Source organism: Tetrao urogallus (genome assembly GCF_951394365.1).
Source record: "Tetrao urogallus genome assembly, chromosome: 1".
In the NCBI taxonomy this organism is placed as follows: Eukaryota; Metazoa; Chordata; class Aves; order Galliformes; family Phasianidae; genus Tetrao; species Tetrao urogallus.
This window is the reverse complement of record NC_136813.1, coordinates 18615818-18640856: the sequence shown is the minus strand read 5'-3', so window position 1 is coordinate 18640856 and position 25039 is coordinate 18615818. Positions and strand designations below refer to the sequence as shown.

Sequence of the window (25039 nt, the reverse complement as noted above, 5' to 3'; positions counted from 1 at the left end):
TGTTCAAACAACTTCTAATGCTTTTTATGTATTATTTTACTAATTTTTTTTAGTGGAAATAGTATAAGCTGGCCTTCCAGCAATTGCTGCACCAGAATGCCAGAATCCCCTTGGTCTCCACTGAAACCAAAATGTTTTTTCTTTGTGCTCTCCTGCTATTGACAACTCATTAATCAGCAGAGATGCACTGGTTTCATTCATTCCAGAGGGAGTCCTTCATACCTGTGGAAATGAGGCTGGATTTCATAGAATCATAGAATCACAAGGTTGGAAAGGACCTACAAGATCATCTAGTCCAACCATTCTCCTACTACCCTTGCTACCACAAGCACTAAGCCATACCTCGTAGCTCCTCATCCAGACACCTCTTGAACACTGCCAGGGACGGCGGCTCCACCACCTCCCTGGGCAGCCATTCCAGTGCCTGACCACTCTCTGAGATAAAAAGTTTCTCCTTATGTTTAATCTAAACCTCCTCTGGTACAACTTGTGGCCATTTCCTCAGGTCCTGTTTGTTGCCTGGGAGAAGAAGCCAAACTCATCACAACCTTCCCTTCAGGAAGTTGTGGAGTGCAATGAGGTCTCCCCTGAGCGTCCTCTTCTCCAGACGAAACCATCCCCGCTCCCTCAGCTGCTCCTCATAAGACTTGTGCTCCAGACCCCTCACCAGTTTTGTTGCCCTTCTCTGGACACGCTCCAGGGCCTCAATGTCTTTCATGTAGTGAGGGGCCCAAAACTGAACACAATACTCGAGGTGCAGCCTCACCAGTGCTGAGTAGAGGGGGATGATCACCTTCCTTCTCCTGCTGGCCACACTATTTCTAATGCAGGCCAGGATGCCATTGGCCCTCATGGCTACCTGGGCACAGTCGACTCATGTTCAGCTGAGCATCAACAACACACTCAGGTCCCTTTCCTCTTCACAGTCATTCAGCCCCAAGTGCTGCATGGGGTTGCTGTGGCCAAAGTGCAGGACCTGGCACTTGGCCTTGTTGAACCTCATCCCATTCACCTCAGCCCAGCGATCCAGCTTATCTAGATCCCTCTGAAGGGCCTCCCTACCCTCAGGCGGATCAACAGTACCTGGCAGCTTGGTGTCATCTGCAAACTTACTGAGGGTACACTCAATCCTATCATCTAGGTCATCAAAGATAATAAACAAGATGGGCCCCAGTACCGACCCCTGGGGGACACCACTTGAAACGTGCTGCCAGCTGGACTTAACTACATTAAGTACTACTGTTGAGCACAGCCCTCTAGCCAGTTCCTTACCCAAAGAAGGAGGTAGGAACCCTGTGTCCAAGCCATATGCAGCCAGTTTCCCCAGTAGAATACTGTGAGAGACTGTGTCAAAGGCTTTGCTGAAGTCTAGGTACCTCTCCAGATAACCAGGAGTGCTGGTAGATGGCAGAGAGCGGGTTGGCAATCACCCTGCTAGCTCCCTCAGCACCTGAGGGTGGAGCCCATCCAGTACTATTTGCATGACTGTTGCTTAAGTCTGTATCTCTTAATCATGGAACTTTTGTTTGCCTAGCATCTTTAGAAAGAAAAAATTATATTAAAGCCATTTAGTAGCATGTTATGTCAAGCTATGTTCTCTGTGATCATGCATTCAAAATTAGTTTTCAGTCCATATACTTTGATACTTATTTATTTACTGAAGAGAGAAATTTATAAATATTGGAAAAAAACCCTCAACTCACAAATTCTACCCTCCTTTTTCCTATACCATATGTATTTCAACATCATACTTACACAATAAACTAATTTACCTTTTGCAGTTTATCCTGCTGTTTCCCTTTCTGGGTCAGGAAAGAATGGCTCTCTGCATTATTGTTTGAAGAGGGTTATACACAACTGCACATTATATAAAGACTTGCAAATACTGTCAGAGGCTCAGAGAAGGTTTACATTTGCACAGATGCTGAACATTAATGGAATGCCAATGTCTTCCTCCCAACTCTCTCACACATACTTTCCTTTGGCAATAACTTTGTACATGTATTGAATGAAATGTTTTCCGCCATCTGACAGCACATGCTTTGCCTCATTTATAAACTCTCCTATTGCTACAAAAATTTTGTGTGTCAGCTTGAAGGAAATAGCTCCTGACAGTATGGGCATCATAGGGTGAATGTTGACGTATATAGCTGGGAAGGGGGGTTAGATGGGAGGACTCTGAATTCTCTCTATGGAAATTCATTGCAAGGTCGTTAATCTCTTCATTTAGTTGCAAGCCATTTGAGTAGAAGGGTAAACTCCTTCCCCATTACTGTTCTGCCCAGCCTGCTCCTTTTTTCAATGGAATAATCTTATGTCAAAGCTATAACATATTCTAGAGTCTTTTTTAGTAGAAACCAATGCAAGGAAGAAACTGAAAAATTTCATAGTTATTCTGTGTACTCGCAGCTACATATGTTAGTTATTGTGTTGACTGCACTTACTTGTATTGGAAGAAAAGCAGAAAATCTCATTGGTTTTTTTCAGCTCTCCACGTGCTTACGAGCACTGTAATGCAGAAGGCAGCTTATAATTAGTAACATGACTCACTTAATGCTATGCCCTCAGAGGAAATGACTCTCCATACTTTTCAGTTCAGTTCTCTGTTGTACTAATGGTCCACCTCTTTTCTCTTTTGTCTGTTCTTCCAGAACTGCTGAGCTGATGTTAAGAAGTGGCTTCTAGCAGGTGTGAAGGAGAAGACAAGTCAAGATTTTGGCCTTCACAAATAATCTTCCAACTTTGTTTCCAGAAGAAAGGAAGAAAAAGCAGAAAGAGCAGCTGTGACACTTCCACCCCTTCTCCAGAAAAATTATTAGAAATCAATCGCACAAAAGCATCATCTTGAATTCAGATAAGAAAAACTAAGCAAAACCTTGCTTAAGTCTGTTCCTGATTATGAGAAAGGCAAGGTCTGTGAACAATTAACACTGAGATTTAGAAGAAAACTGGAGAAGTAGCAGATGGTGAGACATAAAGCAGTCTTTTGGAATGAAGGGATGGAATGAAAACTAAGTTAGGGTTAAAACTGAGTTAGGGCTTTCCGATGTCCAGTGAAGAGGAGGTGATAAGCCACCAAGAAAAGAAGACTGAAAAATCATTTTCTAATTTATAAATCCAGAATCTGCTTCATGTTTCTATTGAGAAGATATCAAAAGAGAACAGACAATGGAGATCAAGGATAAGGACAGGTAAATAACTTAATTCCTCTAAGAACTTTTTTGTTAGGCTGACATATTCTTGCTCAAACCCCTATGGTCTTCAGTAAGATAAGCACTGGGTTTGAAACTACCTAGAATTTGTTTTTGAAAAGTACTACTTTAAAAAAAGAGATTCATTGCTTTAGTTACAAAATCATAAGTAGGTATCAGGTTCTGATGCATTTGCATGTGAATTTACCAATGAAAACTGCTTGAAAAAAAGGAAAGTTCCTGTGAGATTCATAGTCTGACCTTCAGTTTACATGTACACTTCACTTTCACTAATGCATTTTAAAAAAACAAGTGAAACTTTTCTTCTTTATGCACTTGCCCAGCAATGAATTCAACATATAACAATATGTTACTAGGAATAGTGGATAATCTTGCTCACAGCTGAAGAACAATATGAGTTCTTTGTGTAGACAGTATCTGAACAAAACCTAGGAGATAAAAGTTTACCTGGGTCTTAAACTATCACTGGAAATGTTATTGTTACTCAGAATCAGTGCATGAAGAGATGACAGCCTCCACCTCCAGAACTGTAATCTGCAGTATCCCCACTGACATGCAACTCTGTCAGACACAGCCTCTGTATGGGTTGTCCTAGATGGAAGTGCAGGGCCAATAAACAAGTTGAGTATTGGGTATTCAGAAAAGGTGGGATTGAATAAATCAGACTTTAGAGTTACAGCAAGGGAGAGGCTTTGATTTGACAGACACTGACTGTTACATACAAATGGCTCAATCTGTTCTGCCATAGGCAGATTTCTTGCAGTGAGCACTATTCCTTCTGCTAACAATTTAAAATTCTATATTCAATATTAACATCTCAGCTACTATTTAACGATGGGTTTTCTTCCACCCAGAAGGGGATACTCTTTGCTGTTCCTTCTCACAAGGCCTTCCTTGCATCTCATGTTTTTTTTTCCTTTGTGCCATACATCTATCTCCTGTGATCTGAAGGACAATTTGTTGTTTGTCTTAGTGTTTTAAAAACTGGTAGGAAGGAGGTAGAACTGATAGAGAACTAGCAGAATCTCTTAGAATAATTTTTTACTCAGGTGATGTGCTGGCACATGTTGCCCAAAGAAGTTGTGGATGCCCTATTTCTAGAGGTACTCAAGACCAGGCTGGATGGGATTCTGGGCAGCCTGGTCTGGTGGGGCAGGGAGGTTAGATCTAGATGATCTTTAAGGTTCCCTCCAACCTAAGCCATTCTATCATTACTGAGTGCCATCCACTTATTTGATGCACAGACATACACAGACACTCTCACAGGCCCTTGAAGTTGTGTGTTGTCATAATTTATGAAAACTACATGAATCTTCTTCTGTTTGGTATTTTATCCAGATACATAGGGTTCTGTTCAGTGATGCCTACTGAAACTCTGGAGCATAAATAGATGCAGAATTCAGAAGTGATCTCTAGAACAGAGATGAGAAATACTTCTTAGAACGTGAAATCTATGTGTGATCTGGGGCTCATTTTACTGTTATTGATTGGATTTTTCTCACTTTAAGTAGAAAGATAGAAGCTTCGTTAAGTATTCTGAAATGAAAACAGGAAAACTGTCAAAGCAGCATGGAAGAAATGCCCTTGATAAACTCATTACTGTGTGTCCCATATGGAGGCCTGGACTAGATTCATTATAGTACTTTGGAACATACTTTAGTCACTGAAATTAATATGCAAATTTAAGCTCTGGTTTTTGGTGTTGCAAAGTTAAAGTGGGTGTTCTAAATCCCGTCCTTTTGTTGTCACCAAAGGCTACAAGAAAACAACTACTACTAAAAAATGTGTGTCAACAGCAGTCCTTGCAACACTGCAAGGACTCTTAAGTCCCTCTTAAGGCAGTTATCTGAAGAGTAGTTGTTACTCTGCTGTAGTTAAAAGTAAAGTTAGGTCTTTTCGTAAAGAACATAATATGAAGTCACCTCCCAGAGGTAGATCTAAGAGGAAGTTTTACTTACACATTTGAGAAGATTTTGAAATTCTTCTGTTTATTAGTGCCTTCTTGCTCTGCTCTTTATTAGCAAAGAGTATACAAATTTCATGGACTCTTAAGCACTTCTCCGTGACATTTCCTCAGTGCCATCAAAGAAGTGGCTTGAACATTAAAAGAAGTAATTGGGAGAGTAAAACTACTATATGGAAATAAATGCTGTCCTTGGCCCCTCTGCACTTAACTCTTTTGTTTGTTAGTATTTCAGAAGTGTTCAATTCGTATAGTACTTGGCCCCTGGAATGTGTGTTTAGAAATACATCAGCTTGCAAAAGAAATAAGAACACTTTCCTCTAGTTCTTGCATATTTACTAGGCCATGATCATGCAGCTATTTGACTTAGAAGCTGGCTATGATAGTTTCATATGAAGACTGAAGAGTAGGAGAACTGATTCAAACGTACTGCACCAAACTATAGAAAGACAATTTCAGCAAAATACTTCAATTTTGTAACAGATTTTTGGGTAATTTTTTAATCAAGTTTACTTTGAAGGCCAAAGTGTCTTTTGTCAATTCTACAAGATTTAATTAATGCCTGTTTAGTGATTTCAGATAAGAAAAATATAAAAAGTTGTTTTCTGTTAATGAAGTTATTCAAATAAGTAGAAACTTCCCATTCTCCAGAAAGAGGTGATTTCCCAATGAGTAGTATATGTGTCATCAGCAAATGACATCAGCCAGTGATAGGTTTATACTCAAGCTTCTTGAAAAGGTAAGCAAGGATATAAAGCAAGCTCCTGGCAGTGACTGCAGACCAATGCAATCTATATTCTCTGGCTAATGGGAAATATTTATGATGTAATGTTGAAAACGTCTGTTAGAACCACTTAAAGAACTGGGTTAAGAATGAAGCTAAGTGCTTACTGTGTCAAAGAAATCTTTGGCTTTATGTTTCCTATGTGCTGTCTCAAATAAATGTGGCTGTTGAGTCACATCTACTTGCTTGCCAGCACTGCAGAAAATTTGCTGCACTGGATGATACTGTACTGCAGTGAATTTTCTCTTATATTAGAAAGTGTATACTATTTGTCTCTCAGTATTCCTCCATCTGAAGACTCCATTCTATCTTTTTGTGCACAGTTATAAGGAAATACTGGGCTTGAATCCATCTCTTTCTGCTGCTGCACACTTATTTTAAATTGTTGTGAATATAAGATCACATTGCAACACAGATTTTTCTGTGGTAAGGGACATATTACTATGAAAATGTATTTCACTTTGTTTGATAAAATACTTCAGCACTTCAGAGACTCTTTCCATTTTTTTCTATTGCATGTCTGTTCATATATAGGTTGTATGACCTTATTCTGAACCAAACAGAACTCTTGTTTATGGACATAGGAAAATTTCTGTATGTAGTTTCAAATCCAAATGCTGTTTTGCTTGGAAATGTTGTTATAAAGATGTTACATACCTTCCTAGTTCTATTATTCAAAGGGATAAGCAAGATAAAAAATAAGAATTAAAAAAGGGGTTTTTTTTTTTTGGTCCTCAAAGTCTACAAACCAGAAATAGTACTTCTTTTTCATCAAGTAGTGTAATTTCTAAGTCGTTTTTCTATGAGATTTTTATCTAGCCATCAGGAAAAAGTTAAGTTTCTCCAAGAGTTTTCTATTCAAATTGTAGTTTCTCTTCAGTTTAAGAAGAGCTTGTTTTTTCCCATTCTTTGGATGTGGTATCAGTTTTGGTTTTTTTTTTTCTTTTTTTTTTTTTTTTCTTTTTTTTTCTTTTTTTTTTCTTTTTCCTTTGTTACTAAAATCATTGCCTTCTCTTGCTAGAAGTTTGTCATAAAATTGGCTAACTTGAAATTTTGACACCACTGGAATCAATAGGATGCTTGTTCATCAACAGCAACATCTATTCAATAAAAAATAAAAATAACAAGGGAGCAAAGCTCTAAAGTAGGTGCCAGAACTCTAAAGGTAACTGTTGTAACACAGCTCATGTCTAAAAAATTCAGCGTCCACCTAAAACCAAATATTTCTCTCTGTCTGCACGTTAGAAGTTACCCCTGGTTTATGAGCTATGGCTGTAACAGCATTTAACCCATCAATTGCAACAATAGCCACATTTATACAAATGCAGTTATATACTAGCTGACCCATTACAGCAGCACTGTCACCTCACCAGTCACCAGGAGCTCAGCAAGGCAATACCAGTGGTGACAGAGGGTACCATACTGAAGATGGTGAACAACTAACACTGGTCTACAGAACTGCCACTACTGAGCATTCATATGTGAGGCTTCTCTGCTTCAGGCGTGTAGCAAAGATGGGACCCACCTCTTCTCTCTGCTCAAAAATTAAGTCCCCAAATAGGATCTCTTCTGAAGTTTCAGAACAACTTTCCCAAGCTTGATTTGTCAAAGCTTGTGCTTATGTTGGTGCTCACTGGGATAGGCATTGTAGGTATTTCATCATTCATCTTGCCATGATATTATCAAATCATCGTCAATCTCTTGCAAAGCATACCTCTTTACTGTCAGTTTTGGCTAATGCCTGCAAGGATGACAATTAATTTCCAATCTATTTGTTTATTTATTTATTTTTAATATACCAGTCATCATGCAGCACAACAGTTAATTCATTTCTGTATCAGTCATGTTTAAGCTTGTCTTTGATAAACCTTAGGTATCAAGAGAAGGCTCTGAATGCTCCTATATAAGTGCCTTCTACAAATTTGCTTGGTGCCAATGTTGTTTCCATCTAGGCTATTGTTGGAGATGTTGAACAATATCAGGTGGTCTACTCAGTTCTGCCTGCCCGGACACTGCTTTATACAAATTCTTAATCTTAGTAGGTAACATTTCAACTCACCTTTCCATTCCAGCTGATACTTCTTCAGATTCCAGACGTGAATATTGCTGCTGGCTACAGTTTCAAAAGTCACACTAAATTGAGGTGTATTTCACTAGTTTTGTTCCATCTACATACTTGTTCATCACATCATGCAGGGTATTTAAGAGTTGATTATATCCTTGCTAATTCATGCTTTGTCTTCATTATTACATTTTTATCCTTTGAGTATTTTACACTGATTCCAAGTTGATGTTCTTTGCAGTATCTCAGATCTGAGATGAGATTTAGTGGCCTTCAATTCCTTTCAGCATCCTTTTAGACCTTCACTAAGATGGGCCTTTTTTTTCCAGCCATAAAGCTGTTCTGGTCATTGTGCTTTCTCACAGATGGCACATTCCTCAGATAGCCTTGCAGTCACATTGGTCTGCATTTGAACACTGGTGAATCCCATCTGCCTGTATGGACCTGAGTAGATAGAACTACTCCAGGCAACCCTACATGCTGGGGGAGGAGTGGCTGGAAAGCTGCCTGATGGAAAGGGACCTTGGCTGGATGGTCAACTGAATATGAGCCAGCAGTGTGCCCAGGTAGCCAAGAAGGCCAATGGCATCCTGGCTTGGACCAGGATCAGGTGAGCAGGACTAGGGAAGTCATCCTGCCCCTGTACTCGGCCCTGGTGAGGCCTCACCTCGAGTGCTGTGTTCATTTTTGGGCACCTCAGTACAGAAAGGACATGGAGGTGCTGGAGCAGGTCCAAAGAAGGGCAACAAGGCTTGCGAAGGGCTTGGAAAATATGGCCTATGAGGAGAGACTGAAGGAACTGGGGCTGTTCAGTCTGGGGAAAAGGAGGCTGAGGGGAGGCCTTACTGCTCTCTTCCAATATCTGAAAGGTGCTTACAGCTAGAGCGGGGCTGGTCTCTTCTCACTGGTGACAGGTGGCAGGACAAGGGGAAATGGCCTCAAGTTGCACCAGGGTAAGTTTAGGTTGGACATCAGGAAAAACTTATTTACAGAAAGGGCTGTTAAGCACTGGCATAGGCTGCCCAGGGAGGTGGTTGAGTCACCATCCCTGGATGTGTTTAAAAACTGTTTGGATTTGGTGCACAGGGACATGATTTGATGGAGGGTTGTTAGAGTTAGGGTGGTATGGTTAGATTGAGGTTGGACTTGATGATCATTAAGGTCTTTTCCAACAAACTTTCTGACTGTAGTTCCAAATTGTTGCTTAGTTCTCATCACTGGCAGCTCCTCTCCTTCCCAAAATGTGTCAGAGATTGGAAACAGGCTTTGCCCTTAAAGACTCATGCAGTGAGTGCTTAAGCTGTTTCTGTGCAAATGGTCATTAAGTTGTTTCCTCCATCCATCAACATCCAGCTACAGAACTTTTGCAATGAGCATATTGCAATCCCTGAGCTTTGGTACAGGCTGAGTGAAAACAACCATTGCAGACTTTGCTTCTGTACCTTGAGAGATTGGAGTAAGCTCTTCCTACCTATTTTCAGGAAAGTGTGTTTTCCACAGGTTTTGTAAGGCACAAGCCCCACGGGATAAAGTGGATGATCAATACCAGTAAGTATTCATGATTAAGCAAGCGATTCACAGAAAAAAAATGAGGTTTCCTCCTGTGTTTCTTATTCTTCAGAAACGTGGGGTTTATTAACCCTAAGACCGCTGGGCCTGGATGCTGGGCATTGCGTGAGCGAGGATGAAGTAAGGGAGAAGTGAGGAGACGCTGCTGTTTAAGGCTGGAAGCAGCAGGACCAGAACGGACTTCCACGTCCCGACGCCTCCCTGCGCGGAGCTGGGCACCCTTACAGGGGCCGCGCTGCTCGCCCCTCCCCGGCAGCCACCGCTGCTTTTAGGGCGTCTTCCCCACCAGTCCCACTTTTTCCTCCTCCTTCTTCCTCTTCCTTCACGCCGCAGAGCTCAAGGCGAGCCCCTCCCGCCCGCCGCCGCGCGGTCCCTCCCCTTCCCCGTGTGGGGAGCGGCGGCGGCAGCTAACGGTCCTTTGTGCGCTGCGGCATGTGAGTGGCGGCGGGACGGGACGGGACGGGACGGGACGAGGTTACGGGTGCAGGCGCTGCCACAGCCTCTCCTCTCGGGACCGCCACCCCACCCCGCATCCCGGCCAGGAGCTCCAGCGGCCGCCTCGGGCCTCCAGGTCGTGAGGGGCTGCGGGTGGGCGCTGGGGCAGCGCTCCTCAGGCTGTGTTTTTGTGTTGGCGCAGGCTGGCCCGGGTCACCGTCCTCCATGGCTGCCTGGGCTGCAGGACGTTCGAGCTGCCTCCGTCCGCGGATGTGGGCGACGTGAAGGCGCGGATCGACGCGGAAGCCGGCTTCCCTGCTGCCCGACAGAGGCTGTGGCACTGCGGGAGAGAGGTGAGGGAGGGGCGGAATTCGAGATGTAGGCACGTGGGAGAGGGGGATGAGCGAATGACCTTGTGCTGTGGAAAGCATCGACGGGAGGTCCCCGGCTCGGCGCTGCTTGGTGAGCTCCATCCGTGCTGCCTGGAAGTGGGGTGGGGAGGGCAAGCTGGGAACTGGGCTTCGGTGTGGCACAGGAATGCTCAAAGCCGGGTGATCAAAGATGTACTGCTCAAGGAACGCCCTCTGTTACGTGCTTTGAATTTTGAAACCAATTACCCATGTAATACGTATTTTATTTTCTAGCTTGGTTTTTCTGTCCTTGATTTTGTGCTCTTCAGGCCTTCCTGTTTTGGGAGAAAGGGGCTCTGTGTATCACTTTCTAAAACCCATCTGGAAGCCAAGATACCAGTGCTGCTCTGACACTGCCCTCTGTGTTTTGGCAAGGAGCAGTCAGTAAGCAGGCAATAGTAACTGTTCTCAGATACATGTTTCAGGTTAATATTTAGAAATATCAATGTTAGCAGGCATTCTGTACTGTGGTAATCTCAAAACTCCTTCTGAAACTTTTAAGTGCTTGTTTATTTTATGTTTAATTCTTTATTTTGTTGCTGTGTCATTTTTTCCATCACAGCTGCTACCAGACGTTAAAAAATGTCCAGTATTTCTTTCTCACACAGTGCCTTATAGGGTCACATAATCATTAAGGTTGGAAAGACCACTAAGATCATGGAGTCCAACCATCAGCCCATGCCTGTGACTGCTCTGAGCCATGTCACTGAGTGTGACATTTTCTCTTCTCTTGAAAACCTCCAGGGTCAGTGACTTCACCACCTCCCTGGGCAGCCTGTTCCAATAATGTAGTGTTGATCTATTAATTTGAACAAGTTAATTATTCTAGTTTCAGCTGGTGTTTTGGGTACAGAAATACTACCTGAGAAAAGTTGGTTATTCTCTCCTTTTAATATTTGGTGATGGATTACATCGTTTTCTAGATTATTTTTTATTTTACTGAATTGTAAGCTATCCTATTCCCAGTCTAAGTGATTTTACATCTTGAGACACGCTCAGCTGAAGTACAGCGTTTATGTAGGATCTTACAGTAAGCGTACTGTTGCTGTGAAGACTTCTTAAAACTGATGCAATTGAAAAGAAACGTGTTTCTAATTAGTGTTTTAAAATTATGGCTAAGTGGTCTGGACTGGAATATTTTGCTTATTGAATGTATTTTGATTGTAAGCATCCCTGTGTGAGCACTGATGTCTTCCTTGTGATTTGTTTTTAGCCACTGAAAAGAGAAAGTAGACCTGAACTTTACTGTAAACTGAGGCTGATGTAATATTACAACTTCACATAATGAAATTGTTTGTTTACTATAAGCTGAGACTAATTTCAATTGCTTAGTTTTCAAATTAGCTCAGTACAACTTTACAGCAATTATACATTTGTTATCCCCTTGTATCTGTGCGCTGTGTCGTATGACTGGGACTCCCGTAGTAGACTAAAACTATAACAAAACCATGATGTTTTTCCCAATGGCTGCTGAGGAGTTTGTTGCTTAGTTTGCCCCTGTTTCTCTGGAGTGTTCCCAGTGACTCCCCTGGTTTGAGGTAAAAGTGCGATGAAATTGTCAAGTTTTTGTGGGATCTTTCAATGACATACTTTTCTCTACACTTTGTCTTCCTTACTCTGAGTGATATAGCTTAGTTTAAAATTACTTGTGTATATTAATTTTCTTTATGGGCATGCACATTAGCACGGTAACTGCATGCTTCAAGAAGTTCCCAGGTAGCTTCTCAAATACAAAAAGAGGCTGTAGTTTGCACTTAGTAGGCATCTGCAGACATTTTTCTACTTGATTTATTTGCAGCCGTTTGTTGGTCTTGTTACTGTCAGACCAGTGCATCACCTGAGCGCCACCAGACAGGCATTAGGAAAAAAAGCCATACTAGACCACGAATTCTGAAGTACTGCTTGAACTGAATACTAGCTGTTGCAGAGTATTTGTGTGCTTCTAGCTAAAGCCAGGCTTCATGGTATAAGTATGCATGGAATAGAACTAAACTAGAATATGTACATTGCAGAGTGTTTTGACCAAGATCTGTTTTTCTGTTTCAGTTGTCTGATGATACCAAGATTCTAGATCTTCAAAAGTCTCAAAGTCAGATTTTTCTAAATCTTCAGTCAGAAGCATTGAAAGGAGGAGGTATGAAAAAATATATGTCTCTGTTTATGAACTAGAAGGTCCAAACATTTTCTAATCTGGAATTTTCTAGTCTGGAATTAATAGAAATTATTTTATCTTTAAATGGGAAGCAGTATTTTTTCTTGTATGTTATAAGTATCCATTTGTTATTACAAGGGAATAAAGCATGCTTATGTATGAAGAAGGAAGTCCTTCTCATGCAGTTATTTTATTTGGTGTCACAAAAAAGCTACATTTCTTAGCTTAGTAAACCACAGATTTACTGACTGGTGGTTTTCTAGTGACAGAGGAAGGTAAGGTACTTGTGTATTAGCTACAAGTTCGTGTTTTCTTGCAGTAGAACTCGTAATGGTTCAAAAACACCTGTGAAAATGGACTCTGGTTCTATGGATGAAACATTTTTCTTATTTGGTATATGGCTGTGATAGACTTCAAATAAAGAGGTTTTTCCTCTTTCTAACCTGTTTTTTTTATTTTGGTCATACAAGTATATGGGAATACATTGTAAGTAGTCCTGTGAAATCCTTCATGAAAAGGAAAAACTGTTGCAGTTTTTTGTGCTTGAATATTTGGCTGTGAGATTTTCTAAAGAGACACTGCTGTAAGGATTCCATGTTTAGAGAAAGCACTTAACTTTTCCTAGCCCTGAACACTTATGTAAATCAGTTTGAAGGATCTGAAGGCTTTAACACCAGACTTCTGTGTGCATAACTTCTGAGATTTTTTTTCTTAGAACGGGTCATTTGCAGAAAGTAGATCTTGTAGCCATCACTTTTTTTCTGCATTGAGGAGGATGCTGTGGTGGTTTTTTTGTTCCATTGCTTTTTGTCGTGTTTTTTTCCCATAGTATATGTAATGTGTGTTTGCATATGTGTACTTGATAAACAAATATATGCAGGAGGGAGAGAGATATAACCATTACATTAGTAATTTTGAAGGGAAGTGATAGGTGAAGACATTAGTAGAGCCAGTTTTCCCTGTGGGTATTACATCTACTGTTCATCTCAAGTTTGGCTTTAGGAAACTGCTCTTTAGATTGGAGGTTGAACTGGAGAAATTTGATCCTTTCATTCTGTAATAGATTATTTTTCTTAGAGCAGGGGCTGACCGTGGAGTTTGTAGAGTGCTTATTCACCAGAACTTCAAAACTTGTTAGCAGCTTTCTGTGACTTTCCCTCCTGTGCTGAGCACAGGTAGCGCCCATGCTAACACCAGGCCAGCACCACAATGTGCTACAACAGGAAGTTTACACTAGACAGAGTATGCCGTGTGAGTGCGTGTCAGAAAGGATCATCTCAGCCAGTAAAATACTTAGAGTCCTAGAATGCTGTCCTGCAGTCTAAAAAATAGTTGTCCTTTAGAAGTTGCTGCATTTGAACTTTCAGTAGTTGGGAACTGGGATATAAATGACCTGAAGCCTTAGCTATCCAGTTTGTTTCACCCAGATAGGAAATTTCATACTAACATTAACATCAACTTTTTTTTTTTTTTTTTTTTTTTTTTAAGATGTTGTAGTATCAGGTCTTAATTTAATGTAAAACAAAATTTAAAGTAATTGTTTGGTATTTTTTCTTAAACCTGAAAGTAAATGCATAGTAGAATAATGCACAGATTTGCTTGTTTGTTTGTTTGTTTCTGCTTTAGGTCGTTTTGGACAAACAACTCCACCACTTGTTGATTTTCTTAAGGATATTTTAAGAAGATACCCGGAAGGAGGACAGATTCTTAAGGTATACAATAAATGGTATTTTTAGAAGGAAATTAATGTGCATGACACACTACTATTAGTTTAATGCTTTCCAGCAAATCTCTGTGGAAGAATTGAAGTATTGAAATCTGACTTCATCAGATAATCATTCTAGTACAGTAGATAAATATTTCTATTTCTATAAAGCAAAGTGAGATGTAATTTTTTTTTTTTTTTTTGGTTTAACATAGTCTCTGAGCTTGCTTGTCACCAATGCCATTATAATTAATAAAAAAGGTAAAATGCAGATGTTAATTTATGTCATGAAATCTTAGATTTAATTGTATGTGAGTGAGCTTTATAAAATATTTATTTTTCTTGCAATTTTTTTCGTTTCTGCTGTAAACTATGAAAAAAATACATAATAGTATATGCAGTTCTGTAGGACTTAGTTTAGTATAAGATTAGGGTGAACCTGAGAAGTTAGTATTAAATTGTGCTATAGAATTTCATATTAAATAAATACGTTTTTTTTTTTCAATGACTTACTATGGTATCATAGAGTCTCATAATTAGGTTAAGTACATTTATAAAAACATCTTTGAGTAACTTTTGGGAGACTGTTTTGAAGCAGCATAAATAATAAGCTCATTGGTTTTCTATGGGCATAAAAATATTTTTATTCTAGAAATAGGTTATCATATCAAATGAATACCAGATTTTCTTCTAAACTGAAGTTAGTGTTCATTACATGCTTTATAATTTGTCTAGGAGACCTTGAAGTGTGCTGGCTCTGTGTTTGAATGCTGAGTATTATGTGTGCAAGCCAAAGGTTGAACATCACAGCACTGACCTAAAAGATAAAATTTTGCAGTTAATAAGATGGAACTGGTAGGATGGGCTTTACCTCACTTTACTCTAGACTAATGAAAACACAGATAATTCGCAGAATCATAAAATGGCCTGGGTTGAAAGGGACCACAATGATAATCTAGTTTCAACTCCCATGTTATGTGCAAGGTTGTCAACCATTAGACCAGGCTGTCCAGTTCACTCTTATTTCAATAATTTTAGCAAGAGGAAAGAGGTCTTGTTTATTGTAGCTTTCTGTGCTAACGTGTTGAAGTGCCAGTTTTACTTTTGAAGGGCATTTCATGTGACTCTTTCATGTTTGATTATTGTACTTCTTGTCCAGAATGCCTCATGGATAGTAGGGGATTTATTTCTCTAGTATGTGGGAATTCTAGGTTCTGACTAGAATGGGATTTGGTGCAGATGCATATCTGTCTATAGAAAACGCACTGATAAAGCAGGTGACAAAAGAATCTTCCAAGATTTTGTCTTGGAAGGCTTTCTTTGCAGCCATGGGACAAGAAGTGAGTTACTTTTAGCATGAATACTGAAATTACAGATGTTTTCAGTTGTTTTGGCAGCTTGTATCACAGGTATATTTTTTGAGAGTACCCATCCTACGAATGGACGCCTACCATATTTACTGTGTATTCCTGAATGCTAGTTGAATCTATAAGATTCATTTGCATCATTAAGGGTTCATGATTTCTTAAAAAGTGAAGCTCAGTTTCTCATTGCAGCTTGAAAAAAAAAAAGTAGGATAATGTCCTCAGAAATCAGGCAGGTAGATCTAATATTATAAATGTTCATCTTTTCATGTTTTTACAGTTCAGAGTTAACTGACTGTTAAGGATGGCTTGTTACTAGGTATTTTGCTGGCCTGTTAAATTAGACTTCAGTGTTAATATTCTTCTTGTACCTTGCTGTTAAAGTCAGACGTAGCAGATCCAGTGTGTCACAGAATGAATGGAAGTCCTTGGCTACTTGGAAGTTTCCCTGCTAATTTCATTTTTCTAGAGACTTCTGCAGTTTCTTGCATGATTGTTTTAGTTCTTTTATAAGAATTTATTATTATTATTATTTTAATTAAGTGCTGCATGTAGCGATTGTGTTTAAAGCATATGCTAAACTGGGTGTTTTTTTCTTGCTATCTTGTCTTGATTTTAAATGATGTAGAACTGACAATATATTTCGATTAAATTGTAATGTACCTTTTGGATCGAATGTATTGTCATACAGTAAAAAACTGAGGGCTTATTGCTTTAAAGTAAAGCTCTATGCTAGATATCTATGAGTTTGTTACTTATTTATTACTATTCATTGCTGCCAACAATATATTAGAATCCAACCTGAACACTCACCTTGCTGGCAACCCTTTTATGGTTGTGAATTACTGAAGAATATTTACGTTGTATGTTATGTTTCGGTGTGATGTACCTACCTAGACAGCTTTTCAATTCAAATGAGGGATCTTCTTGTGCAAAACTTAATTACGTATTCTCCCACACACATAGGCACATATCTGGTACATTTTTGGAGTCCTGACATGCACTGGTGATCCAGTATAAATAGAGTATTTTGCAACTGTTCATAATTATTCTGATGAGTCTATGGTAAATGTTACTAGATGGACATATTTTATCAATATAGTTTATAATTAGCATAGTAAACAACTTTACTGACATTTCAGTTATGAGATTTTTCCATGGCTCTCACTGCTACTAATGCTATTTAACAAATATTCAGTCTTAATATAAGTCTCTCTCTACTCAATGGGCTTTGACTGGTGACCTCTCTTGATTTCATTGTTTATAGAGATGCAGTTCAGAAATGTCTTGCACCTCATTGCTGTGAAATGTTGATTTAAATTGAATTTAGCTAATGCAAAGAAGTGTGCTGTATATTACCCCTTCACAACTATTGGTATCTGTCTGACAGCTGTATGGTCTTAACAATAAACTTTGACTATTCTTTTTCAATCTTCTGCTATCTTGCATTATTTTGAGATTTGTCGTATAACTCTGATTTGGGAAAATAGTTCTATAGTTCTTATAGTAACAGTTTAGTAGTTTACTTCTGAACTGCATACATACTGGTTCTGTGTGATATTTGAGCTCCAAATTTGAATCGTGGTTATAGTATTTGTCTGAATGTTCCTTTTATAGTATCTGTTTTCATTCAGGTAAGCTGGATAAAATATTTTTGATTGAAAGGTATGACAGCAGTTATACTTGAGAATATTATAGTTATTTTCTACTGCTTCAGTTGGAAGCAATATGCATAAAATTATTGCATCACACCTTATTTTTGTTTCTTTTTTTTATTCTTGTTGTCAGGAACTGATTCAGAATGCAGAAGATGCTGGTGCCACAGAGGTTAGGTTTTTATACGATGAGACTCAATATGGAACAGAAACTCTGTGGTCCAAGGACATGGCACAATATCAGGGTGAATACACTTTGTACTGATTTTGTCCATTCTTTGGTACATATGTGGTTCTATGATTTTCTTTTTTTTTCTGTATGGAGTTGACTATATTGGGATGACTCAATTGCTGCTTCAACCTTGCTAAATGCTTTATCTAAGTTATAATGTAGATAATTCTTTTCCAAAGCAAATTTTTAGTATTGAAGGCCATACTGTCCTTTAGCAAGCTGTCAGTTGCAGTTTTCCAAGTGCTTCCAGATATTCTGTTTAAGAAAGTCTTCATGTTCTTCTTTATTCTAAGTCACTTTTCCTAGAGATATATGTCTATCTCTAGGTTTATTTCTCTGGGAAATAGTACCATATGCAGTGGTAACTCTTAACTCTTGCTTCTGTTTTTTGCTACTCCTCTATTCGTACCTCCATTTCATCACCAAGGATAATCTGAAGTCAGCTTGAGTCATTGCTTCCCCATTAAATTTGCAGGCACATACTTCAAAGAAATGTTTTCTCAGTTTTGTAAAGTTGTTCTCCAGAAATTTTCAGCAGTGAATAGTTTTCTTCAGTCATCTTTTTAATGCTTGCCTATTTATTTTAGGGCCAGCATTTTATGCATACAATGATGCAGTTTTCACGCCTGAGGACTGGCATGGTATACAGGAAATTGCTAGAAGCAGGAAGAAAGATGATCCCCTGAAAGTCGGAAGATTTGGGATTGGCTTTAATTCAGTTTATCACATAACAGGTACATTCAGTAGATATTTTAAAGTACTACCATTTAAAATTTTTTAATTATGTATTCATCAAGGGTATAATACTATCTGTATGGTATGTCTTAAGTAAGGTCCTTATCTAAGTTTCCCTAAAGAGTACTGATGTTTTTCTAAAACCCTAGAAAGGCATCTTTTTTGTTTTGAAGACTTGAAGATTTGCTTTTTCAACTAACGTTATTGTGTACTTATTCCCTTATATTGAAATGAACGTTCCTCTACGTGATTATTTCAGCTATGTGCTGCAGCTCAAATTATAGAAGGCTGTAATATAGGGTGGATATACAAGTGGAAGCATCTAGTCTAAATTGGTCACTAGACCAAAACTTTTATGCAAGTTCTTTATGTAACAAGCAGTGATGTTTATTTCGTTTTAAAAAGTAATGAAGAGTTTAATATGTGTTTACAGTTGAGAAAGATTTTCCAAAAAAATCTGTGCCACACCAAACCTAGACAAAAATAAAAATAAAAATAATGAAATATGGAAATCCATTATTCTTCTGGAATGTTTTATTAATGTGTAGTGAAAAAGTAGATAAAGTAAATAGTGCCTTCAGCCTTCGTAGTAGTTACAGTAATACAGGATAAAGACAAAATTTTGCTCAAAAAACATATTTCACTTGTACCTCTTATGAAGGGAATTAATAAGGCACAGGATTTTTTCTCATCATATTTTACTTAGTACAGCATGCATAAAGTCTTAGTTAAAGTTAATACATTCAGTGATTTGGTAGCTGGGATGTTATCATTTTAAATGTGCTGGCCCTTAAGATCTGCCAAGTATGAATATAATAGGATCTATTTTTAGCAAAGTACATTTTCTTAAAGTATTTTAAAGGTCAAAGTATACAGCTGGTATTTTGGTTTTCATTTATGCAGATGTTCCTAGCATTTTCAGTGGTGACCAGATTGGAATGCTGGATCCCCATCAAACCCTCTTTGGACCTCATGAATCAGGCCAGTGTTGGAATCTAAAAGAAGACAGCAAGGAAATCAATGAACTTACAGACCAATTTGCACCATTTATTGGTGTATTTGGCAGCACTAAGGAAACTTTTAAGAATGGAAACTTTCCTGGTACATTTTTTCGCTTCCCACTTCGATTACAGCCATCCCAACTGAGCAGCAATGTTTATGACAAACAGAAGGTTTTGGAACTGTTCGAATCCTTCAGGGCAGATGCTGACACAGTGTTGCTCTTCTTAAAGAGTGTTCAGGATGTTTCATTGCATGTTAGAGAGGCTGATGGAACAGAGAAGCTGATATTTAGAGTGACTGCTAGCGAGAACAAAGCCTTGAAACATGAAAGACCCAACTCTATCAAAATCTTAGGAACAGCAATAAATCAGTATTGTAAGGGAGTTCCAAGCAATAGCATTACGTGTGTGACATACCATGTAAATATTGCTCTAGAAGATGAGAGTGTTAAGGATGCACAGAAAACGTCTTGGTTGGTATGTAACTGTGTAGGTGGCCGAGGAATGTGTACTGACCTGGATTGCTTAGCAGATGACTTGAAATTTGTTCCTACTATTGGAATAGCCATGCCTTTATCATGTAATGAGAAGGATAAAGGAGCAGTAGCAGACTTCTCAGGAAGAGCATTTTGTTTCTTGCCTTTGCCTCCAGGTGAAGAAAGCAAAACTGGTCTGCCAGTCCATGTTAGTGGTTTCTTTGGTCTCACAGACAATAGAAGGAGTATCAAATGGCGAGAGCTGGATCAATGGAGAGATCCAGCAGCTTTGTGGAATGATCTTCTTGTGGTGAATATTGTGCCAAAGGCATATAGCACCCTTATTTTGGAAGCTATCAAACGAATGGAGACTGAGGAGAATTCGGATTTTCCATTGTCAGCTGAAAGAATTTATGGTTTATGGCCTGATGAGAACAAAATCAGGGTTCCCTGGAAACCAATTGTAGTACCTCTCTTTAAAGAGCTGCTTCAGCATACAGTTATTTACTCAGTGAGTAATCAGTGGATGAAAGTGGAACAGGTGTACTTTTCTGAAATGGATGAGAGTTTGGAGTACACACAATCTGTTCTCAACTACCTCCAGAATTCAGGGAAGCAGATTGCCAAGGTACCAGCAAATATTGCTAGTGCAGTGCATTTTACTACTTGTATTGTTAAAGCTGTGAAAAAAGTGACTCCTGCAGTTGTACGGCAAGTACTAAGGAAATCTGGGCACAGTGGACCTGCTGAAGAAAAGCTTCATCTCCTTCAGTTTGTGCTTTCTGATGGAGTGTACAGTGAACTCATTGGATTGGAGCTTTTGCCACTGCAGAACGGAAATTTTATTTCTTTTTCCTCATCTGTGTCAGAACAGGATATTGTTTACATAACCTCAGAAGATTTTCCCAGGTATACTTTATATTTTAAAAATTGCTTTTTAGTTTAAATGCTAAAGAACTTCGGACTGTTACATACTTATTAGCATATAAGATGATATGTAGCAGCCTATACTGTAATGAAATATTGCATAAACATATCTTGATGTCTGGATTAGTGTAAATGTTTGTATGCATGTGTCTCATCTGAAAAGTTTGAAAGCTACTTGCTTTTATAACTTTGTAAAGAATAATGTGATCTAGGCTTTAACAGAGTGCCACAGGATACATGTCAAATTAGGAAGTACATTACATTTAAAGGCTATATTGAAGTATGAGATAACTTAGGCTTTTTTTTTTTTTTTTTTTTTTTTTTTTTTTTTTTAACCTTTAGCTGCTCCTCCTTGTCTCCCATTTGTGTGTATGGACCCACCCCTCCTTTTCCTTTCATTGATTTTCAGATCCTTGTGGGTAAGCTGAGGAGTTGTGGGGTAGATGAATGGACAGAGAGGAGGACTGAGAACTGGATGACTGGCAGAGCTCAGAGGAGAGCCTCAAGTTGGAGGCTTGTGTCTAGTGGTGTTCCCCAGGGATTAGTGCTGGGTCTGGTCTTGTTCAATATATTCATCAGTGATCTGGATAAAGGGTTAGAAAGCACCCTCATGAAGTTTGCTGATGTCATGAAGATGGGAGGAGTAGCTGACAGACCAGAAGGCTGTGCTGCTTTTCAGGACAACCTGGACAGGCTGGAGAGTTGGGTGGAGAGTGAACTTATAAGTTTCAACAGAGGCAAGTGTAGAGTTGTACATGTGGGGTGGAATAACTGCATGCATCACTACAGATTAAGGGCTGGTATACTAGAACGGAGCTCTGTGGAGAAGGTCCTGAGTGTCCTGGTGAACAACAGGCTGACCATGAACCAACAACATGCCCTGGTGGCCAATGGTGCATTAAAAGAGCATGGCCAGCTGGTTGAGGGAGGTGATCTTCCCCCTCTGCTCTGCCCTGGTGAGGCCACATCTGGACTACTTCTGGTTACAATAGTCTTAACCAACGTCTGCACACAGACCAGTGTCTGAATACATGGATTTTTGTGAAGTCCTGGAATTACATGATGTGTTTTTTCTTCTTTCTAATAATCCTTAAGGGAAATAAAACATGATGTTTTATTTATTTTTTTCTTTCTTTAGAATACAAATAGATGAAAATAATATTATGTTATTTTTTTCTATCAAGAGAAGCTTTGCTTATACTTGCTTTGAAAAGAAGAGTAGTTGGAAAATTTAGTTTCTTACTGCTCTCTTTCCTAAGTTCTTATTTCCTTTTTTATAGGAAAATATCCACTGACAGCCCAATATACAAGTGACTATTTTGCATTCAACAATTACCATGATGATTACCATTCTGGTAATTTCTGCATTGAAGCATATGTGAATTAGATGCTTTGCTGAAAACATTTATTTATTTTTTTAAATGTTATGTTAGATCACTCTTTCCTGGCCTTGAAGGGAGGTTACTTTCTGATGACCTGAAGCCTGAGGTTCTAGCTGCTTTGAAAGAAGCTGCCAAAAGCAGAGGTAATGTCTTTTGTAAACTCATACAATGAAATAGATTGCTAATTGTTGAACAGACTAGTTCTAAACTCAAGTTTTCTTTGTTGTCTTTGAAATTGAGTTCACACTGGTAAGTTAATCATCTCAAAAAACAAACAAACAAACAAAAAAAAACAAATGAAAAGCTGTAGACTGAATGAAGTGGCATAAATAAAAATTATGAATGAATAAAAAGGGGAGATCTAAAGATAGATAAAAAGCCACAATTAAAGAATTAATAGGAAATATCTCTATGCAAGTTTTTTACATATAATATTCTTTCTCTTAACATTGTCTGAGTTCTATATTACATGTCTTAAGTTATCATTATATGCAATAGCCATGTCATGTTTTTTGTTTTTTTTTTAATTATTATGGATTGTCTTTTATCTCACAACTACAAGTGATTACATCCATGCTTTCTAAAGATGCATCTATAAAAAGCCAAACAAATGAAACCATCTTAATCATCTGGCTGGATGCATGCTGTAGACCATATCATTTCATTAAATATTTCCTGAGTCTTTATTTGTAACTTTTGGTTGTGTCAAAACAGACCTACTGAAATACTTCTGATCTTTATGCAAATAGTTTGTTTACCAGAAAACTTGCTGCTTTTGTAGATATAATGCTTCTGTGTTTAATTGCTTTCACTGTTAATTTTTTGCCTTTTTTCTGGACAGTGTTAGTTGAATTTACTTTTCTGCACTTGCATCTCATCACAAGACAGTTCAAACCTGTGCTTAAATAAAGAACAACAAAAAACATAAAATCACCTGAACAAGGTTTTGGTATACTGTAAGCTTAAATACATTGTAAACAGAAACTGGAGATTAAAACGAAAGAAAAAAAAATCCAACCTGTGTATTCATAACCCAGTCACTTTGAGAGTTCTTCTAGGACATTTCTTCACTTTCTGGGTTGGTCTGTGAATCTGGTTCCTAGAAAGATTCGGGTTGCATTTGAGGCCTGACTTCCTACTATCTTCATTTAACTGTTTCTTTGACCTGCATTCTTCCAGGGACTTGTTCTTGGTTGGTGATATGCTTTTTATTGATTAGAAGGACTTACTTGTCATATTTATGTAGAAATGTAATTTTCTAAATCTAGAAATGCCTGAGGACTTTCAGGTGACCTTTTGCGAGTTTTTGTGGCCTACTTTTTATTTCCACCTCCTCCTCAATTATGTGTATTCTAGGATTTTCCATAGTTGTAAGAATCACAGAATTTTAGGAGTTGGAAGGGACCTCTAGAGATCATTGAGTCCAACCCCCTGCCAAAGCAGACTCCCTAGACCAGGTTGCACAGGTAGACATCCAGGCAGGCCTTGAACATCTCCAGAGAATGAGACTCCACGACCTCTTTCTCTGGGCTGCCTGTTCCAGTGCTCTGGCACTTTTACTGTGAAGAAGTTTATACGCATGTTTGTGCAGAACTTCCTGTGCTTCAGATTGTGGCCATTTCCTCTTTTCTTATTGCCACGCACCACTGAAATGAGTCTGGCCTTGTCTGTTTGCCTCCCGCACCTTTGATATTTATATACCTTGATCAGATCTCCTCTCAGTCTTTTTCTCTCAAGACTGAACAGACCCAGGTTGCTCAGCCTTTCCTCATAAAAGAGATGCTCCAGGCCCTTTGTAATCTTAGTGGCCTTCCACTGGACTCTTTCCAGGAGATCCCTGTCTTTTTTGTACTGGGCTGCCCAGAACTGGACACAGTACTCCAGGTGAGGCCTCACCAGGGCAGAGTAGAGTAAGGCGTACCTACAGTACAGGTTTTAAGATCTTACCTCTCAGGGATTTTACTTGTATAACTAGAAACTATATCAGAGAGATTCCCAATACAGTTGCAGAATATACATGTTTTTGCACAATTTCTTTGGGATTATAGGTTATGGGTTGTTTTTTTTTTTTTGTGTTGCACAAAAATAACCAGATCTAATTTTTTTCTCTCCCAAGATACGTACTGTATTTTTGTAGTTAATAGTTGTTTAAATATTTTGTTCTGTATGTTAATATGTAATTGACTGGATGTTTTCTAAATAAATTTGATTATATTTTAGCCCAACAGCTTCTCTGGGGATTTTCAGGTATGGTTATTAACTAAAGGTGTACTGGTTTGTATTGAAGCTTGATCTTTGTGTGAATTTGATGATTAGCTATTCTCATTTCTTCCAGCTTTTTTCTAAACAAAATCTGCAAAACAATCTGCCAAAAGATAGCTATGAAAGATAATTATGAAAAGAGCTGTAAATACGATTTGTTCTCCTAGAACATGAGGTAGAATACATATCTTTTTGGAGTGCTGAGGTGAAAGGAAACTTTTTTTATTTTGAAGGATCTTACTACTCATCTCCTTGTAAACAACTGCGCTATTTAGAAGAGAGAAAGATGTGAAACTCAGATATATTGATTTCATTTTTGTCATTTATTTTGATATCATCGGAAAGGATTGATATTTTTGTATTCTATATTCTGTTCTTAGCCACAGACATTCTTTAGTTTTTTTAAGTATAAATTGTCTTAGTGATCATTAAGATGTGTTAACATTCATTTCATTTATTTAAAGTATAGACAATAAGAATAGAAGCATATACATCTAAACTTAGTTTCAGCACTCCTTGCACAACTGAGTTTTACTTGTCAGTTTTTAGCATAAGAGCATCTGGTTTGCAATACTTAATAAATAATCCTTAAAAACTATTGGACTCTTTGCAAGTATAGGAGGAAAAATAGTGGATTAGGTTCTTACCAATAGGCAAGTAAGTAGTGTAAAGAATCAACTACACAGGAAAATACGTGGAAAATACAAAGTTTC

The 25039-nt window shown here is 38.5% G+C and overlaps 1 protein-coding gene across 1 annotated transcript in view; it reads left to right on the top strand.

Annotated features, from left to right (window-relative positions):
• Nucleotides 1-3168: 3168 nt before the first annotated feature.
• SACS (sacsin molecular chaperone) overlaps nt 3169-25039 on the top strand; it is a gene marked incomplete at both ends in the record, with an annotated part of 33715 nt that continues 11844 nt past the window's right edge. Inside the window, 8 exons of the mRNA XM_079549538.1 lie at nt 3169-3191; nt 10228-10378; nt 12482-12569; nt 14214-14299; nt 17445-17556; nt 18131-18277; nt 19182-20664; nt 22116-22207. Coding sequence (XP_079405664.1) covers nt 3169-3191; nt 10228-10378; nt 12482-12569; nt 14214-14299; nt 17445-17556; nt 18131-18277; nt 19182-20664; nt 22116-22207 — 2182 coding nt within the window. The remainder of the gene's footprint in view (nt 3192-10227; nt 10379-12481; nt 12570-14213; nt 14300-17444; nt 17557-18130; nt 18278-19181; nt 20665-22115; nt 22208-25039) is intronic.